This window comes from Hypomesus nipponensis, chromosome 16, assembly GCF_054491055.1.
Source record: "Hypomesus nipponensis isolate SF chromosome 16, ASM5449105v1, whole genome shotgun sequence".
Lineage (NCBI taxonomy): Eukaryota > Metazoa > Chordata > Actinopteri > Osmeriformes > Osmeridae > Hypomesus > Hypomesus nipponensis.
The window spans coordinates 1,783,670-1,801,575 of NC_140376.1; the positions used below are offsets into that span (position 1 = coordinate 1,783,670).

General features: G+C 45.8%; 2 protein-coding genes across 2 annotated transcripts; both read right to left on the minus strand.

Annotated features, from left to right (window-relative positions):
- Positions 1 to 17: 17 nt before the first annotated feature.
- On the minus strand, positions 18 to 8,292 carry soat1 (sterol O-acyltransferase 1). Its single transcript, XM_084676483.1, is given in 17 exon segments — positions 18 to 1,403; positions 1,547 to 1,692; positions 2,151 to 2,286; positions 2,597 to 2,695; positions 2,833 to 2,930; positions 3,309 to 3,438; positions 3,646 to 3,691; positions 3,768 to 3,858; positions 3,961 to 4,039; positions 4,249 to 4,531; positions 4,687 to 4,794; positions 4,951 to 5,025; positions 5,225 to 5,261; positions 5,264 to 5,372; positions 5,979 to 6,037; positions 7,446 to 7,602; positions 8,161 to 8,292. Coding segments are annotated over 16 exon segments (1,716 nt in total). The 5' UTR covers positions 7,585 to 7,602; positions 8,161 to 8,292; the 3' UTR covers positions 18 to 1,322.
- Positions 8,293 to 8,776: 484 nt separating this feature from the next.
- LOC146254308 (uncharacterized) lies at positions 8,777 to 14,080 on the minus strand. The gene is made up of 16 exons (XM_084676177.1): positions 13,961 to 14,080; positions 13,806 to 13,859; positions 13,675 to 13,728; positions 13,505 to 13,558; positions 13,063 to 13,116; positions 12,916 to 12,969; positions 12,712 to 12,765; positions 12,555 to 12,608; positions 12,431 to 12,448; positions 12,265 to 12,327; positions 11,432 to 12,160; positions 11,164 to 11,311; positions 10,616 to 10,722; positions 10,399 to 10,476; positions 10,112 to 10,306; positions 8,777 to 9,811 (listed from the first exon to the last, which is right to left on the minus strand). The coding sequence occupies exons 2-16, from the start codon at positions 13,851 to 13,853 to the stop codon at positions 9,659 to 9,661; spliced, it is 1,863 nt and encodes a 620-aa protein (XP_084532303.1). The 5' UTR covers positions 13,854 to 13,859; positions 13,961 to 14,080; the 3' UTR covers positions 8,777 to 9,658.
- Between the last annotated feature and the right edge of the window lie 3,826 nt (positions 14,081 to 17,906).

Below are 17,906 nucleotides of genomic sequence, written 5' to 3' on the forward strand. Positions count from 1 at the left end.
AGTGTCCCAAAATGGGATGAACCTGTTCTCAATCTGTCCACTTTATTTTATTATTATTTTTCGTTGTCTACTCTCGACCTTTACAAATACAATTCCTGCCAATAATAAACCATGTACAACAGTTGGTAACATTTAATAATGCTATGGATCTGTGATTCAATTCAGACACAATGTACAAAGTATTTCAGTACTTTACAATCTGTGCTTTGGCACAAGTATGTATACAAGTTTAATCAGTTGCACACATTAACACACAAGCTACTAACATCATTCGGTCTCACTGAAGCAAACTGTAGTATCACTGGTTCGTTTGGAGCTCTCAATATATTGCTTTTGAATAAATAGAATATATATCTTGATTAATACCTAGACCGGCTGCATTCCAGTCTGAATGTCTGACATGTTGCCAATTACATTCATAGTCATACAGTAGCAACAGTAATCTCATACACTTCCAGAGATCCATATTCATGTCCATCGTGTTTAGCTGGTAACACCCTGGGCATAAATACAGGAAGAAATCGAAGACACATTTATATTTCTAAGTTCCTGTGGTTTTAAACCAAGATCAAGTAGGTTGATAGCTCAACATGTGCAGCCACTTCACTATGGAGTTGTCAGCCAATAAGGTGACAATCTTTCAGGAGAAACAATGACATCACCAAATTATCATTTTCACTGTGATTCTTCAGTCTTGGAAACCAGTCTGATGGAAACCATCAGCAGCATGAATCATGTTATCAAAAACCTGTGCTTATACCATTGGTCAAGTAGAAACAGATAGCTTGAATGTGCTATCACGTTACTGCATACCAGCAGAAAGAGGACAGCATTTTTAGCAGCCATCTTAAGAGCATAACATTGGCACAAATCACTTCCTGTGACAAATAGGGGATGCAAGTCAGTCAGAAGAAAGAACGGAGTCGTGAAATAAGGAGCTGAATAAGAGAAAAATTGGAGTTCACATTTTGGTTGGTTCTAAGTAAACCTGGTGTGTAAATGATCCAGCATAAAAAAAATGAACAGAAATGGGATGAATAAGGCATCTGGGTGAGGTTGACATCCAGTGTTTGGGCATTTTTGGCACACAGTTCCGCGGTTCCCTCCTTCCACACTAATGCAACACATACATGAGCTCTCCCCCCTACATAAGTTGGAATTCACCTTAGTGCAATGAAACAGTATGGAAAGGGCACAGACAAAAGGCTTGGCAATGTGAGGAGGCTGGTTTTCTAGCCCTCTTTCACTTCCTGGTTTGGCGGTCATCCCCCTCCAGTGATTGGCCAGCGTAGTTTAGTCTGGTTGGTTGTGGGGGTATGACCTCAGAGTGTGTCTGCTTCGGACGGGCTGGATTGAAGGTGGCAGCTCCAGGAACGAGGCTTCATCAGGTCCAGGAAGGAGGGCTGGAACACACAGGACACTGATGTAGCAGAGGTGGTTTAGGTAGTGTCCCTGTTATGACATGTTCTTGGGCTCAACTGGCCATTACTTGGCTCGGTTACCAACGTAGAGTCGTGTTCTGGGTGTGGGTGCAGTTTGTGTTTACCTCCTGCAGGGGGCAGTGGCGCTGAGCATACCACTCCTGGGAGTATAGGCAGATGATGACCCCCTGACCCAGGAAGAGGGATGTCCACATGATCACATTCCAGATGGGGCCTTTCCTCCGGTCATGAAGGATGAAGTTGAACATCACTGACAGGGGAAGAGGTCACATGACCAGACCGCAGAGGAGAGGACACACACAGGGACACAGAAAGACAGAAAATGAATTCACCTCCGTTACAATAGAAATGAATATGAAAGCCAAAATTCAATATTTTTTTTTTTTCAAGCTTCAGAAATTCAAATAGAACAAAATTCAGGCTGCTCAAATTTGAATGGTGAAATCTTACCCGAAAAAAATAAAGCCCCAAAAATTCAGATAGCAACATCCGGAATACCAAGGTATTTCTTGCCTCAGACCAGACCTCTCTCCTCAGACCCCAGGCTGTGATTGGATGACTGACACTGCCTGCAGTTGGATCCTTCTAGGATAAATAAGATGGTTCTATTGCATCCAGGCTCGATTGCCTTACCTATCCTAGTATCCTGGATGTTGCCATCAGAATTTTTGTGGCTTGATTTTTTTGGGGAGGAGGACATCATCTTACTTCCAAAGCACATGAAGAGGCAGAAGAGGACGGGGTAGAAGAAGCCGAAGCAGACAGCCAGGATGTACTCGTGCACCACCGCCGACACGGTGAACACCAGGAACATGGCCGCCGCACGGAACCGCTTCCTGGACACCTGACGTGGCAGAGAGAGCGAGAGGGGAGAGAGAGAGAGATAGAGAGAGGAGAGAGAGAGAGAGAGATAGAGAGGAGAGAGAGAGATAGAAAGGGAGAGAGATAGATATAGAGAGGGGAGACAGAGAGAGAGAGATATAGAGAGGGGAGAGAGAGAGAGAGATAGATATAGAGAGATAGAGAGGGAGAGACAAAAAATTAAACAGAATGAGAGAGACCATTCAAATCCTAGCCGACTGCGTTAAGACAGTGTTCAGAGAGATCGTGTTGAGATTGAGACTGATGAAGTACAACAATCACTCAGCACTCACCCACAAGAAGTCCCGGTAAATGTAGTAGTACAGCCAATCGTGCACCACCACGTTCCAGGTACGATAGTAGTTGGCAAAAGAGGTGGAATTCCACCAATCCTGTGAGTGGAGAAATGCACAACTTGATTTTAGTGTCTTTAGTCTCTAGAAGTAATCCTCTGAGTGTCAGAGCGGGGGTGCCTGCTCCCGATCACAAACTAATAACAGGTTGTCCGCCTCTCTCTCTCTTTGCGTACCTTGTAGAACATCCTGTCTGCGAAGCGCAGCATCTCAGCAAAGGCATTGAGCCAGCAATGGAGAAAGGCAAAGAAAGCCAAAAACAGAACCAATGCACCTAGAGGGAGACAGAGAGAGAGAGGGAGAGAGAGAGAGAGGGACAGAGGGACAGAGAGAGAGAGGGAGAGGGAGAGGGAGAGAGAGAGGGACAGAGAGAGGGAGAGAGAGAGAGAGAGGGAGAGAGGGAGAGGGAGAGGGAGAGGGAGAGGGAGAGGGAGAGGGAGAGGGAGAGGGAGAGGGAGAGGGAGAGGGAGAGGGAGAGAGAGAGGGAGAGACAGAGAGAGAGAGGGAGAGAGAGAGGGAGAGAGGGACAGAGAGAGAGAGGGAGGTTTTTTATTCACACCCATCATGGAGATTGATAGAACCTCTGGCGCAGTGTTTGTGGCTGGGGCCACCCAGCCTGGGGCCCCCTGGCTGGGGCGTGTCTCTCCAGTACCTGGGAGGATGGAACTGAAGACGCACAGCACCATGGCTCTCAGGTCAAACAGCTGGGGACTGATGCTGCGGAACTGGGGGATGCACAGGCGCACAAACACATAGTAGGCATAGAACAGACAGCCCAGAACCTAGATGGGGAGGGAGAGAGGAAGCGAGAGAGGAAGAGAGGGAGGGAGAGAGGAAGAGAGGGTGGGAGAGAGGAAGAGAGGGAGCGAGAGAGGAAGAGAGGGAGGGAGAGCGAGACAGACAGTTGAGTATAAAATATCAGAGACTGTTATCTTCTGGTCGATGGTTCAACCATACAGGCCAGCACTGTAGGCATTCCAAAAGGTTACCTGCAGAAACTTGGTGGCCACATAGCTCCATCGGATTTCTGGATTTCTGCAGGTAGACAGAGACAGAGCATGAATGTGGTGCCTCATCCAGTATGCATGTGTATACTTGACCCGTATTTTACCTGGGGTATTTGTCTCTGTAGATGAGGGTGGGGGCAAACAGGAAGTAGATGTACTGGGTCATCTGGGGTGTGACTGAAGCAGGAGCTGAGCCTGAAGACAGGAAGTGAGACCACATCAACACAGAAGTAGAGAGAGACAGAAGGAGTTCTAGCATGTCTGTGCGAGAGAGGACCGTTGTGGTTCTCCACCTACCTTGCTTGTCTTTGGCCAAGGCCAGGACCCTGGGAACATTCTCTCTGATGTAGGAGTAGGATTTCATCATCAGTCGCACCTGGAAGAGACCTCACAAATGAGGCTCACCCTGCATTTACACATCAATCCTCAATCTAAGATCTTATCACGGTCCTGGACGCAAACTGGGCTTAGCTGGGCTGCTTGTAGGCTAGGAAGAAGCAAGCTAGTGTAGGCTAAGCTACAGATTTGCTACTCGACTCTACTCTCGGCTAGGCTACTCTCGGCTAGGCTACTCTAGGCTCATACCTGCTCCAGGATGATTACGAAGCAGGAGGCTGGAGGCAGGCTGTTCCCCACGGCCACATAGGTGGGCAAGAGGCCCAGGCCCAGGGCCTGGTAGAGGACAAACAGCGACCCCAGCAGGAGGCTCCACAGACCGGGCAAAGGCGAGCTCAGGTACTGGGAGGCCCACAGCTGGAACAGCAGGTAGGGAACCACCAGAACCGACAGGAACATGCAGATCCACGTGGAGACCACCAGGGGGAACTGGCCAAACGCATACACCAGGAGATCAAAGTCCAGCACCAGCCTGAGAGGGAAGAGAGGGGAGAAGGAGAGGATTATTCTGTGCTGGCTAGAACGTCCATCACTGCTGCCACCGGGACAGTCCACTCATCTGCAGGTTTTAGGGGCAATTTGAGAGACATCTACTGAACAACCCCCAGGGGTGACCTTCGACCTCACCTGCCCTCGTCAATAAAGTCTACGACCACGGTACTGAGGATGAAGAGGATGAGCAGGGCGATGAACATGTGGTAGATGGTCCTGATGTGGTTGACCTCAAACAGCTCGCTTTTACATAGAAGGAGAATACGGTCATACATGCAGAGAGAGACACGCAATCACTGATGCTATACACGCCAGCAGAACTGCATGGAATAAATCAGACATGCATTCTGATTAAAGATGTAAAACTCTTGTCCAGAGATGGATTTAAGCAGGACTTACTCCAACAAGGACCTTCTGTTGACAAACTGCTTGCCCTGGCTCTGCGAGGGCCGAAGATGTCCACAGGAGGACAGGCTACAAAAACAAGCTGGATTAACCAGGAGACATAAAACCCTGACATCCAGGTATGACTAAATAACAGTGTAAGATAGGAAACATGGGTTAACATCTTATTTAGGTTTGAGGGATCCTCTGGGCCACTGCATTTCAAACGAGAGAGGGATGAATGAAAAAAGAAAAAAGGTAAGTTATGTGCACACGAGGCGATTCATACCCGAGTTTGTTCATTTCTTTGTCGGAGAGCGGGGGGAGAAAGCGCCAGCTACCGGCGCAGCCTCCAGAATGGCGGATTCTTCAATCAGACTGTCCATGAAGTCGTTCACCTGGCCTTCGAACTGACGCATGAGGTCACTCTTCAGGTGCTATGGTAGGGTACACACACACAGGAATGAGCATGACACCGTAATCAAACTCTGCGCTAACCGCATTCTATTGTCAGACTGTAGTTGAGTAATTTATTTGTTATTATTGCACTGCAGTATTATTTTTTTCACAGTAAAATTCAATCATCTCGCTGCTTTAATCAAGGTGCTACTGTTGCTATTTGTATGCAAAAAAAAGATGAAAGTTGAAAACGGTTAGGGTTAGCTCCTTACTCTAATCATCGAATATTAATAGGATTTGAAAAACCATCGGGGCACAAGCAGATTGACAGGGTTTAAAATGATAAGATTACAGCTCACACAGGCTTAAGAGAGATTGACTGGACATTGGGGGATTTGGCACCGACGGTAAACATCCACGCTCTGTGTGGCCCTGGAAGAGTAGAGCCCGGACAAATCAACTGGGAGAGGAGAAAGTCACTTCATCAACTAACGCCTGCCCTAATAACTTAACGACAGTTCTGGAACTGTTCCTCCCAACTGTAAGTCACTATGGCATCAAATTTGGGGTTTTGATTCAAAGGGTTGACGTCGCTGAGCCGTTGTGGAAGCCTGAGTTGTTAAATAGCGTCAAAACAAACGCACCTCAGCTTTCCTCTTCAGCTGGAGTTTACGGCTGATCAGCTGTTCCACCTCCATCTTCCCTGAAACACAGAGACACTTCTGATTAGCAGCATATCATGTTTCAACACAACAAAAGGATGAGCAGATCCGTTTTCCAAGTTGCTATAGTCACAGGCAGGTCCACATGACCAGAAGTGTAAACATGTAATATTTGCATAGAAAGGTCTGTGCCAAGAAATTGAGCTATGAATGGGTGGGAAAGTCTCAGAGAAGTTTGTCTTTCATTTATCACTGCGACTTGACCTTAAAGGCAGGGTAGGCAACTTTGTTATGAAGCACTTTTTTTCATATTTGCCTTAATAAACTTAACATCTTGATAGCAACCAATACATATACAAGTTGGACGGTAATATGAAATTAATCTAACATCTGTGGGCATTGCAAGACTGTAATAAACACAAACAATCATTAAGCCTTACACTGACTAATGATTGGACGGGCTATCTGTCTACCTACCAACCTTTGCACACTCTGCCCCTGCACTCAATCCGGTTTCTAAATTTAGTGGGAGTGGCTTTGAAGGGAGGGGGGTGGGATTTTATGGTTTGAATTGAAGCTTAAATCGCTAGCTTCGTACAACTTGCCTACACAACCTTTAAGTAAGCTGCACTGTACTGTTAAACAAGTCTGGAGTCACATAGCGCAGGCTACTGTGGTGTTATAGTAGGTTAACTGGGGACACAAAAAACAAAACTGTGCATCGGTTTGGATGAAACCTTCTGCCATATGAATGCATGATGACACACACCTTGAATGTTTTAAAGACAGTCCATTTCCAACATTCTTCCCCCTTCTCCCAATCTAAAAATCAACCCAATCAATGATTGGGTGCTGTACAGCAAAAACAATGATAGGCTAGCTAGATGAAACTACCAGAAGATAAGATTTTGCCATTAGAACAATTAGAACAAGGCCTCACACTATCCTAATTTTAGTTTCAGAAAGGGCTAAGATAAATAATAGATAAGTACTATGATAAATGAATGGACTGGAGTAGGATGAGTCACACCCCAGGGAAGGTCACCTCAGGTTATGATGTGGCCTACTGGGAATTTACTGGTGACAACATGCAAATAAAACAATCATTGTCTCAGGATTGCGAGATTGCGTCCCATGACTGCAAGCTTGCACAATTGATCCAGGATCTTCTATGACGTCCTTGATATTTGAGCAAGTGAATCTGTTCCAATTTCATATCAAACCTTGTGATGTAAAAATGACACAGTAGACAATAGTTCCTAAATTAAACCTTACAATTAAATCTTGTAGCTGAGCTCGAGGTAACTTATTATATGGCTGAAGAGGTCATAAGCAATCATGTCAGGAACCTTGTAAATTAATTAACTCTGAGGCAACAAACACTATCATAAAAATATTGATTCGTAGGAATATTGGATCCTTTGCCCATGCAGTAGAACACATTCTCACCATTACTGGTTAAGCGTTTCTCCCCATTACACTGGTTCTCTCCATTGTTTCCAACCTGGCTGTCCAGGTCATGGAAAGATGGCATCTTTGGCAAGACTCTGCTCCTGGACCGGACGGTGCTACCATTCTCGCTCTCCATACCGCGGGTGTTCAAATCCTACAGACCAACAGACAAAGTAAAATATTCAGCCTGGACCCGTTAACATTAATTCAAAACATGACTGGAAGAACAGTTAAGAATCCGCTAACAATAGCCTAGGGGAGAGAAAAACTAGTCACGGAGCTTTCTATTGCTCAACACAGGCAATATGTCTTTTTTTGTTGCTTGCGAGCAATCTGGCAAGGAATCTGTAACCACAACTAACTAGCAGTAAATAACCTAATCATTAAATCAAAAACAGATAGACAGACAGTGGCTGGTTATTCAACGAAGAGTAGCCATTTAACTCATGGAGTTATTTCACGCATCTTTCATTTTAAATCCAGCGTCTGTTCACTTTAAGCACTAACGATTAACTTTTCTAGCATCACTACTGTACTGGTTATCTGTCCAGTGCAGAAGACTGTTACGCAGTGCTTCCGTGGAGCCCTACAAATAGCTTTCTTCCCTTGCCAAAACATCAGCTCGACTTGCTAATTTGATCTACAAGTGGGAGTAGTTCGCATCAATATGCTAAGCTCCATCGAGCTACATTATAAATACAGACATACTCACACGTTTCTGGGTAAGGAAGATTCCTCGTCTTTCCGACTTCACTAGCTAGCCAATGTCAAATCAGGCATGCAAGCAGCTAGCTGTGCAGATCCATTTTCAATCTGAATCACATTGACACTCCTCTCACCTCTGCTAATGTTGATAGAAAAGCCTGATGTTGATTGGTTGTTTGGTCTCTCCTCCTTTCATACGTCAACGTCCTGCTTTTCGACTGGGAGCCAATAGAATAGCTTTCCATCGCCCCTCAACAGTCGGTCAAGTAAGTTACAATGCAACGGTCTCTCTCTTGCAAAATACCCACTCATTTTCCAAACCCAAATACGTAAGAAACATCATGAGTCATGGTGTGATTAATTCAATTTGTGTAAGTGTCTTCGAGGTCATTTTCTTTGTGTAAGAAAATACTTCTTAAAAACGTCTTATGTATATATTTTTTTAAGAAACCCACTCGTTCCTCTATAAAGGATTTGCTGTGGATGATGCGTTAGCAACGGCTTACAACACAGTGTGTCTTTTTGTCAGCAAGCATGTCTGAAAGTGTCTTTTATGAACAGAAATCAGCTGACTTCCTGTAAAATGTTTTATTGCAGTTGTGCTATATTATGAAACAGTTGAAATTACAGTAAAATGGTGACTTGACAGTAAAACAGAGTACAACATTTGAAGACAATATCCACATATTCAAACATATCAATATTTTCAGGTAATCTTCTGCAGGCATTAGCCTTTATAAAAGCTCAACACATTTAAATTCTGTATATACACACAAACATGTTTCAAACAATTCATCATGCACAAACTCAAACACCCACAATATTATATCTTTTTTTCTTTATGAATGATACATATTTACAGCATCATCAATAACTCTTCACGCATAGTTCATTATCATCTCACGCCATGCTGTTGCATTACCCCTGTCACACACACACACACCACCACACACACACACACATACAACAACTACAATATTCTACAGACCCACTAGCAAAATTCCTTCCATACCAACCTTTGCTAAAGCCAACCCCTATTAACATCAACATCATCAAATCCTATATATATATATCAAATGTTTGACATGACAGTGATAGTAAGAGGAGTTGCCAGCAACACAAATTATTTAGGCTTTAGATGACCACACTACAGAAGTACAGTTCTACCTTAATTCCATGTCATTATATTCTCCATTCCCTTTTGAAAACCAAAATACATCAGGAGCAAGTTTCCATCAATACATTACTAAAATATAAACACAAGACAGGAGACTGAACTGAGGAGAGTTGATATAAGCGATCCAGAACAGATGGGAGATTCAAACACAAGAGATTCAAACACAAGAGATTCAAACACAAGAGATTCAAACACAAGAGATTCAAACACAAGAGATTCAAACACAAGAGAGAGATTCAAACACCTGCTAAATCATCCCCTCTGCAGACAGCTCCTTTATAAAGACGTTTTCTCAGAAGCGACCAGCTGCCTTCCCCCAGGGGTCAGGCTATAAGAAGCAGAGAGGGCCCAGGGTGATGATTGGCTCTGGGTCCCAGGGCTGGCCCCCCCTGTCCTCCACCCCCATGCCCCTCACAGGAAGCAGCTCCATGTCCCCCCGATGGAGCTCCGAGCTCCCCCAGACTCTCACCTCCACCTCCACCTGGCAGACAGACAGGCAGACAGACAGACAGGCTGAACATTGAAGGAGGCCCTGTGGGTAGCAACCAGTCAAGATGAAGGATTTGACAGCTCATTGGTCTCTGGGGTGAGGGCTGTGTGATGTGTGGTAATGCGTTGGATTGTCTGGTGTGTGTGTTGACTGGAATCTAGGGGTGAGGAAATGAACTGTACTCGCTGTGTAAATACCTAAATTCAAACTGAGGACTGGCATTTCTAGTGATTCAGTTTACATTACAGAACTTTCCCTATCCTTTCCCTCTGTCATATCTTTGGGTCTCACCTCACAACCTTTCCTGGTCACGGTGATATGCTTCGAACCAATCTTTGTATTAGTGTCTCCAAGAAAGTGAAGCCTGCCAGTTGTGTTGGCAACGACGTGGTTGGCCGGGCAACCTATGCTCACACGTTGGGAGGCAGAGTGGCTGTGTAACCGTAGAAACCGCAACTGGACGACATCTAAACCAGCATATTCAATCTAGGTTGCATGGACAAATGAATTCATATCAGAGATCTTCATCATGTAAAAATCTCATCACTCTAATCAGTGTGGACTGTAGGAAGACCTACCTTGCTACTATTTAGCTGACTGATCCATTGAACAGACCTTTTCGATTGTTTTTTTTCTGGTTCCCACTTCCCTGCAATCTGCCATTCAAAGAGCAAATGGAAATGAGCCATCAATATCCTAGACAAAACATTGAGATACTTGACACTATGAGTGTACCTGAGCAGGTGTAAGAGTGAATGAGTGTACCTGAGCAGGTGTAAGAGTGAACGAGCGCACCTGAGAGGTGACCGGCTGTATGCAGGTAGTCCCTCCTGCTGTGAAGTTACAGAGCACCTGCAGGGCGTCGTAAGGACAGCCCTGGTTCGGGTCCATGTAGAAGAGCCCTGGGGAGAGAGAGAGGGAAGCAGGACAACATCAACATTTACATTTAGTCATTTAGCAGACGCTCTTATCCAGAGCAACTTACAGTAAGTATATTCCCCTGAGGTAAGTAGGGTGAAGTGCCTTGCCCAAGGACTCAACGTAATTTGGCACGGCCAGGAATCAAACCGGTAACCTTCTGATTAATAGCCCGATTCCCTAACCACTCAGCCATCTGACCCCTCCAACACAGGATCCTTATCAAGAGCAACCCTCGTCTGAAATGTCTGAACAACGGGGGGCTGCTAGCGTTTCTGGGCCTTTTGGCAAATTTGAACTTGGGGCCCGAAAATCTAAATCACACAGGGAAGTATGGAGTTCTGCTGGGCCCCTTGTCTAACCAGTTCCCCTAGAATCGTTCTAATTTCCTCCCCATTCCGACGCCCCTGGTCTGAACCACTGACCATCCTCCAGGTGTGGGTGGATTAGTCCCAGCTCATGACAGGTGGTGGCAGGGCTGTCCCTGGTGCCCTCTGGCCAGCCGGAGGTGCTGGTGACGGCCTGGTCACCCAGAAGCCCTGGTGGGCCTCGGGTCACAGTGCTTGGGGGTGGCTGGGGACACGTTAGGGACAGAAGGATGGTGAGACACACACACACCATACTGTGTCTGTAAATATAGTATGAAACAGTAGATGAATGGATCAGCAGAATGAGGGTTAGTTGTGTACCAACTTTTAGAGGTCCTCTTCTTTGAGAAATTTGAGCAGGTTTGGTTTTAGGTTGTCTTTGTCCAGGCCCAGGTTTAAGTCCAGGTCTTGGTTTGGGTCTAGGTCCAGGTCTAGGTTTGGGTCCAGGTCCAGGTTTGGGTCCAGGTTTGGATCTTAGTCCAGGCTTTTGCCCAGGTTTAACCCCTGGTCTTAGATCAGGTCTAGTTCCTGGTCTTGGATTGGGTCTTGACCCTGATCTTAGCCTAGGTCTTAGCCCACGTCTTAACCCAGGTCTTAACCCAGGTCTTAGCCCAGGTCTTAGCCCAGGTCTTAACCCAGGTCTTAACCCAGGTCTTAGCCCAGGTCTTAACCCAGGTCTTAACCCAGTTGTTAACCCAGGTCTTGGACCAGGTTTTGGATCAGGTCTGAACCCTTGTGTTAGCTCAGCTCCTGGCCCAGGTATCAGAAGCGGTGTAGATCCAGGTCTGCGCCCAGATCTAATCCCTGCTTTGAGTTCAGGTCTTTGCCCAGGTGTTGATCCACGCCTTGGCACCGGTTGTGGTCCTAGCTTGGTGCTAGGCCTGGGTATGGGGGTTGTTCCAGATCCAGGGTTTAGCTTGATGCTAGGCCTGGGGATGGGGGTTGTTCCAGATCCAGGGTTGAGCTTGATGCTAGGCCTGGGTTTGGATTTTATCCAGAGTTGTGGTCCAGATCTCAATCCAGATCTTGGTGGACCTGGTACGCCAGGTTTACCCTGTGAAACAATATATATTATAATTACATCTGCTGTTCATTTTTCATTCAAATCTTTGGTTGCTGCAGAAATAAATCAAATCATTAAAAATGAGCCATCCTCACTGGTGGTCCTCTCTGGCCTCTCTCTCCCTTGACTCCGGGCAATCCTTGCACGCCCTTCACCCCCTTAACAAACCAGAACACTGTCAGCAATCCGTCTGCACACACCAATGCATCAAAAAGCCCCGGAAATAGACCCGTTGATAACCATAAAGTGTTATGAACACACCTTTTTCCCAAAGAGGCCCTGGAAAGCAGACAACGCAATTGATCAAAAACGGAAACATTCCGTATTAGGAAGTGATTATCAAGCCCTGAAAAGATACTTTCTAAATGAAAAATAAGTCACGTACTGGAGGCCCAGGTGACCCTCTTCGTCCAGACGGCCCACGAGGACCAATGTCTCCCTGAATCATATCAGAAACCGCCGGTAAAAACCTGACAGGAATTATCCCTGATTCCATTCTATATATACTATAGATTACAGAACTGCAATTATAGCTAACTCACCTGTAGACCTTTTGGACCTATTCTTCCTTTAGGCCCGATCAAGCCCTGATTACCCTACGCGAAATGGAAGATGTGTATAGATAAATAGATCATCATCATTCATTTGTCACCACTTACATTCTAAATTAGACACACACTTAGACACACACTTTACCCAATTATAATTTTATTGTGTGCTGAAATTGGAATGCGAAGGTTCCCTACTTTGCGTCCAGGTTTTCCACTGTTTCCTGATTGGCCTTTGTCACCAGGTTGACCCTGACAACAGGGACATAAAGAATCACTGATCTGAGACAAAAACAACTTTTCAACGATCTGGAAAAGGCGGCTCCTCAGAAACATGAACTGTACCTTGGATCCAGAGAGGCCGATGTCCCCCTTCTGTCCTCCCAAGCCTGGAAGACCCTGATGAGGACAGGAGGAAGTTTACTCTCATGCTGGACACATCCACCTAAACATCCCCCTTAACATCCACCTAAACATCCACCTAAACATCCACAAAAACATCCACCTAAACATCCACCTAAACATCCACCTAAACATCCAGCTAAACATCCACCTAAACATCCACCTAAACATCCACAAAACATCCACCTAAACATCCACAAAACATCCACCTAAACATCCACCTAAACATCCATGAAACATCCATGAAACATCCACCGAAACATCCACCGAAACATCCACCTAAACATCCACAAAACATTCCCCTAAACATCCACCTCAACAAGCTTCCAGTTCCTCTATGGTTTTGTCCCGATGTGTTTGCAGTCGGAAGGTTTTATGTGCATACCTTCGGCCCTGCTGGTCCGGGTGGTCCACGTTTGCCTTTCGGTCCAAAATCCCCCTGGAGAATACAATGGTAGAGCAACGTGGAGATACTTCTGCCCTGCTCTGCTCTCCAAAGGTAACAACTTAGACCAGAAAATAATCTTTCAACAAAAGTTTACAGACAAGCCCTACCTTGGATCCAGGGCTTCCATTGTTGCCCCTCAGTCCAAGATGTCCTAGTTGACCCTGCAACGTTCAATGGTACATTCGTACAAAGAAATGTCACTTGTCAGGATGTGTGTATGATGATGCGTATCTCTCACCATCTGGCCTGGTCGACCAGGTCTTCCGGAGGCTCCTCTGTAGCCCATATCACCCTGGTGCGTACGGAGAGGGAGATTTAGAGCGCATGGTTGAATGTAGATGAATTTATTTCAGGTATTGTGATTGTGGGTATTTGAACAGAATATTATCCTACCGGGTCTCCTTCATTCCCTTCAACTCCCAGCAAGCCATCCAGACCAGCGAGACCCTAAAATTACAAACCCCACCCAACACGACCCATTGAGACCAACACTAGATTGTGTCGTGTGATCGGGAATCAGAGCAGCTTTGCTATTACATTTTCTGTGAATGTGGATCTATATTAAGTGTGTCTAAATGGGATACTTGCTGGCTTTCCAGGTCTTCCTACAGAGCCAGGCTTTCCCACCGGTCCTCGTACTCCCTAAGATTGAAAAACACAGTTGTGAAAATACATTTAGAAGGAAATGAAATGGCAACTTTACACATTCTTTTAAACTTTTTTTGTAAACTTTTGTAGGACCAAAAATATAATTTTTTGTTTGTCTGTTTTCTTGTGTGGGATTTTTTTTGGGGGGGAAAAACAAACATGAAAACCTTTTTCAAAACGTTTTTGATAAACTTTTGTCCAAACTTTTTTGTTAAACTTTTGCCAAAACCTTTTTCCACGCACACAAAAAGTTGTCTCTATCGTGTAATCAGAAAATAAGATAATATCATGCTTAAAACCCACCGGCTTTCCAGGAAGTCCCTTACTCCCTTTTTGTCCTGGGCCCTGGTCCAATCCCTTCAAAGAAAGGACCTGGTTAGAAGCCATCATTTGACAGACTGTTATGAGACCCTGTCATCCATGAAGAGATGATGACCTCTCACCTTTGGCCCATCGGGTCCTATGTCTCCCTCTTCTCCGGGAGGACCAGCAGGTCCTGGTCGACCTTTAGGTCCAGCTGACCCCACGAACCCCCTCTTTCCCGAGGTTCCCTATAAACACACCCACATGAAGGCAAGCACTTTCTGCCGCCACCGTTTGGCAGTGTTCAGAACACTTTGAAGAACATAACTGCATTTCTTACCATCTTTCCTCTTTTCCCGGCGTCTCCCTTCTGCCCCATTGGACCTGCCACTCCCTGGGAGAGAAAACCATCCATGTCACCACACACTACTTCACTGATAGCAAAGATTTAAACCAACTGCACTCTCACAAATTGCTTATTTAAGATTCAGAAAAACAGAAGTAACTTACCATTTCTCCTTTCTCACCCATACTGCCAAGATGACCCTTCTCCCCAGAATCTCCCTAGCACACACAGCAACACAGGCATCATCATTAACAAGCCCTCTTGACATACAGGAAGTTGGCACTTCGTAGGAACAAAGGCAGACATCAAACTGAACGTGACATCTCACCTCTGGTCCTGGATTTCCATCTTCACCGTCTGCACCCCTTTTTCCAAGTGAACCCTGAGGACAAATTAGATGCACACGTGTCAACATGTGTTAGAAGATGCATCCAGATCTTCCATTATTTCCCATGTTGGAAAACTGTGAAACAGGTCAATACTTACTGGTGGTCCTTTAGGGCCTATTAAACCTGCAGGGCCTAGACGTCCTGGAGGCCCCTGGAACATCATAGTGAACAAGGACATAGACATCCATCCTATCCCATTCCAATTCATTCACTTCAACATGAGAGAATGACTGTGTTAACAGAGCAAGCCACTCACCCTTTGTCCATGGATGCCCTTCTGTCCCTTGGCACCCCCAGGTCCTGTACTCCCCCCTGTTCCATACCGCCCTGGAAGACCCGACGAGCCTCTAATGCCAGGCTGTCCCTAACATGACGAAACAGGCATCACTGCACTGGTTAGAGTGGTTAGTGTTATCTTAAGGGGCCAGGATAGTATTAATGCATGTGATATAGCTAGGTATGGCTTGTATGTCACCCACCTTCAGTCCTGGGACACCCTGCTTCCCTCTGTTGCCCGGGGAACCCTGGGAACCCTGAAGAGACAGGGTAGGACATGTGTTGGCCAATGGCTTTCTCTCTTGTCCAAACACTTCCTGGGTGGGCAGTCTATTGCGATTTGTTATTCTGGGCGAGCCCCCTACCTGTTTCCCTGGTGCTCCAGTGGGTCCTTGTAGCCCTTGTTTACCTCGGTCTCCTTGGAAACCCTTGAGCCCGCTCACCCCACGAGGCCCCCCTTCTCCCTTCTCACCCTTCAAACAGGAACAGGAAATCCCACTGCGTTAGTTCTGTCGCACTCAATGGAACAGCCCAATTAATTTCGTATTTACATGATCCATCACTAGGGCGTTTTGGTATTCATGCGATGCTGACGCGTTTTGAGAGGGGATCCTTTCATCTCAACAAGGCTACCGTGATGAAAGAATCCAGGGTTTATAAACAGGCACTCACAGCTGGTCCCGCTCTCCCTGCGGGCCCCTCTGGTCCCCTCGGTCCTGGAGACCCCTAAAGCAGAGAAACTGCACCTTTCTTACACATCATCAGGATTCATCAACAAACCATTTTCAATATCTCTATTCCCGAAGACGATCCAAAGCGGAATTAACTCTCGTCGAATTCAATCATCACATCGTACGGAAAATGCTTTGAATTTGTTTCGGTTATCCAACATTCTAGCATAAGGTTAAACTGATCTACAATCAATAAGCAATACAGTCTAATCAATATACCTCCTCACCATCGACACCAGCAACTCCCTTTTGGCCAACAGCACCCGTGAATCCCTGCATGATGGAAGAACACGGGAAACAGAGTCCTGATTAGACATCAGGCAAAACAACCCAGGTAATCTGAAACCAGACGGCAGAGCCAGGATTCTACCTTGTCTCCTTTCTCAGAGGCTGCCCCAGAGGCTCCTGTGGGTCCATCTTTACCCTGGAGGAGGAAGAGGAGGAAGAGGAGGAAGAGGAGGAAGACAGCAGCACGTCACATCTCAACAGGCTCAAACCAAGTTCATCATCAGAAGATCCCTAGTCTGAGTAGAAAAACCTCTTCAAACACCTTCTAATACTTCAGGACTATATGTCTAATCTAACTGAGTGTGATAATCTCTTTTTTTTTTTTACATTTTACATTTTGTCATTTAGCAGACGCTCTTATCCAGAGCGACTTATAGTAAGTACAGGGACATTCCCCCCGAGGCAAGTAGGGTGAAGTGCCTTGCCCAAGGACACAACGTCAGTTGGCACGGCCGGGAATCAATCTGGCAACCTTCTGATTACTAGCCCGATTCCCTAACCGCTCAGCCACCTGACTCCCAAGACGTTTTATTTAAATGTCTTAAAAAAAAAAAAACTTGTTTCTAGTATAAATGGCTTATCTGGTGACTTAATTTAAGTAAAGGATACAATATTTCAAGAAATGTTATCAATAAAAACTTTATTGGCAACCAAATGAAGGATAAACCAGGTGTGGACGTCAGAGGGACTTACTGGGTATCCTGCCACCCCTATGGGGCCCCCAGGTCCAGGGGGGCCCTGGCCTCCCGGGGGGCCCTGGAGCCCCAGCCCTCCCCACGGCCCGATGTTCCCCTGCAGGCCCTGCACTCAGTCACCATCGTGAATGAATGAATTAATGAACGAATGAAAGGGAAGTCTAAAACAAATGACTAAATCAAGAAATATGTGGATGGATTTGGGTAATGGTTAGGGTTAGATGGATGGACGAATGAACGGATGAATACACAGAATGAATGAATGAATGAACAAAAGAAGAAGTGAGTGAATGAATCGTACAAGAGCTCCTCTATATCCTCTGAGTCCAGGTGCACCTTGCTCGCCCTGCAACACAAGCAGAGCAGATGTCCATGTTACTGACCAATCCTTCAGCCAGCCTTCATGATAGAGACACTGTCTCTGACCCCAGATCTCTGATTCGACTCACTGGGCTGCCCTGCGCGCCCCTTGGCCCCTCTAGACCGCGGTTTCCCTGCAAGTAACAATAAAACAAACACAGTATGAGCCAATGATAGAAATATGATGCCACAGTCCTAGTCAATCGGCAAGAGAAGTTCAAATGTGAGAGTTCCACTGTTTCGGGTTTTAGTGTTTTAACCCTGAAGTACTTCCCATGTCATAGGTCAAGGCCTGAGTAATAA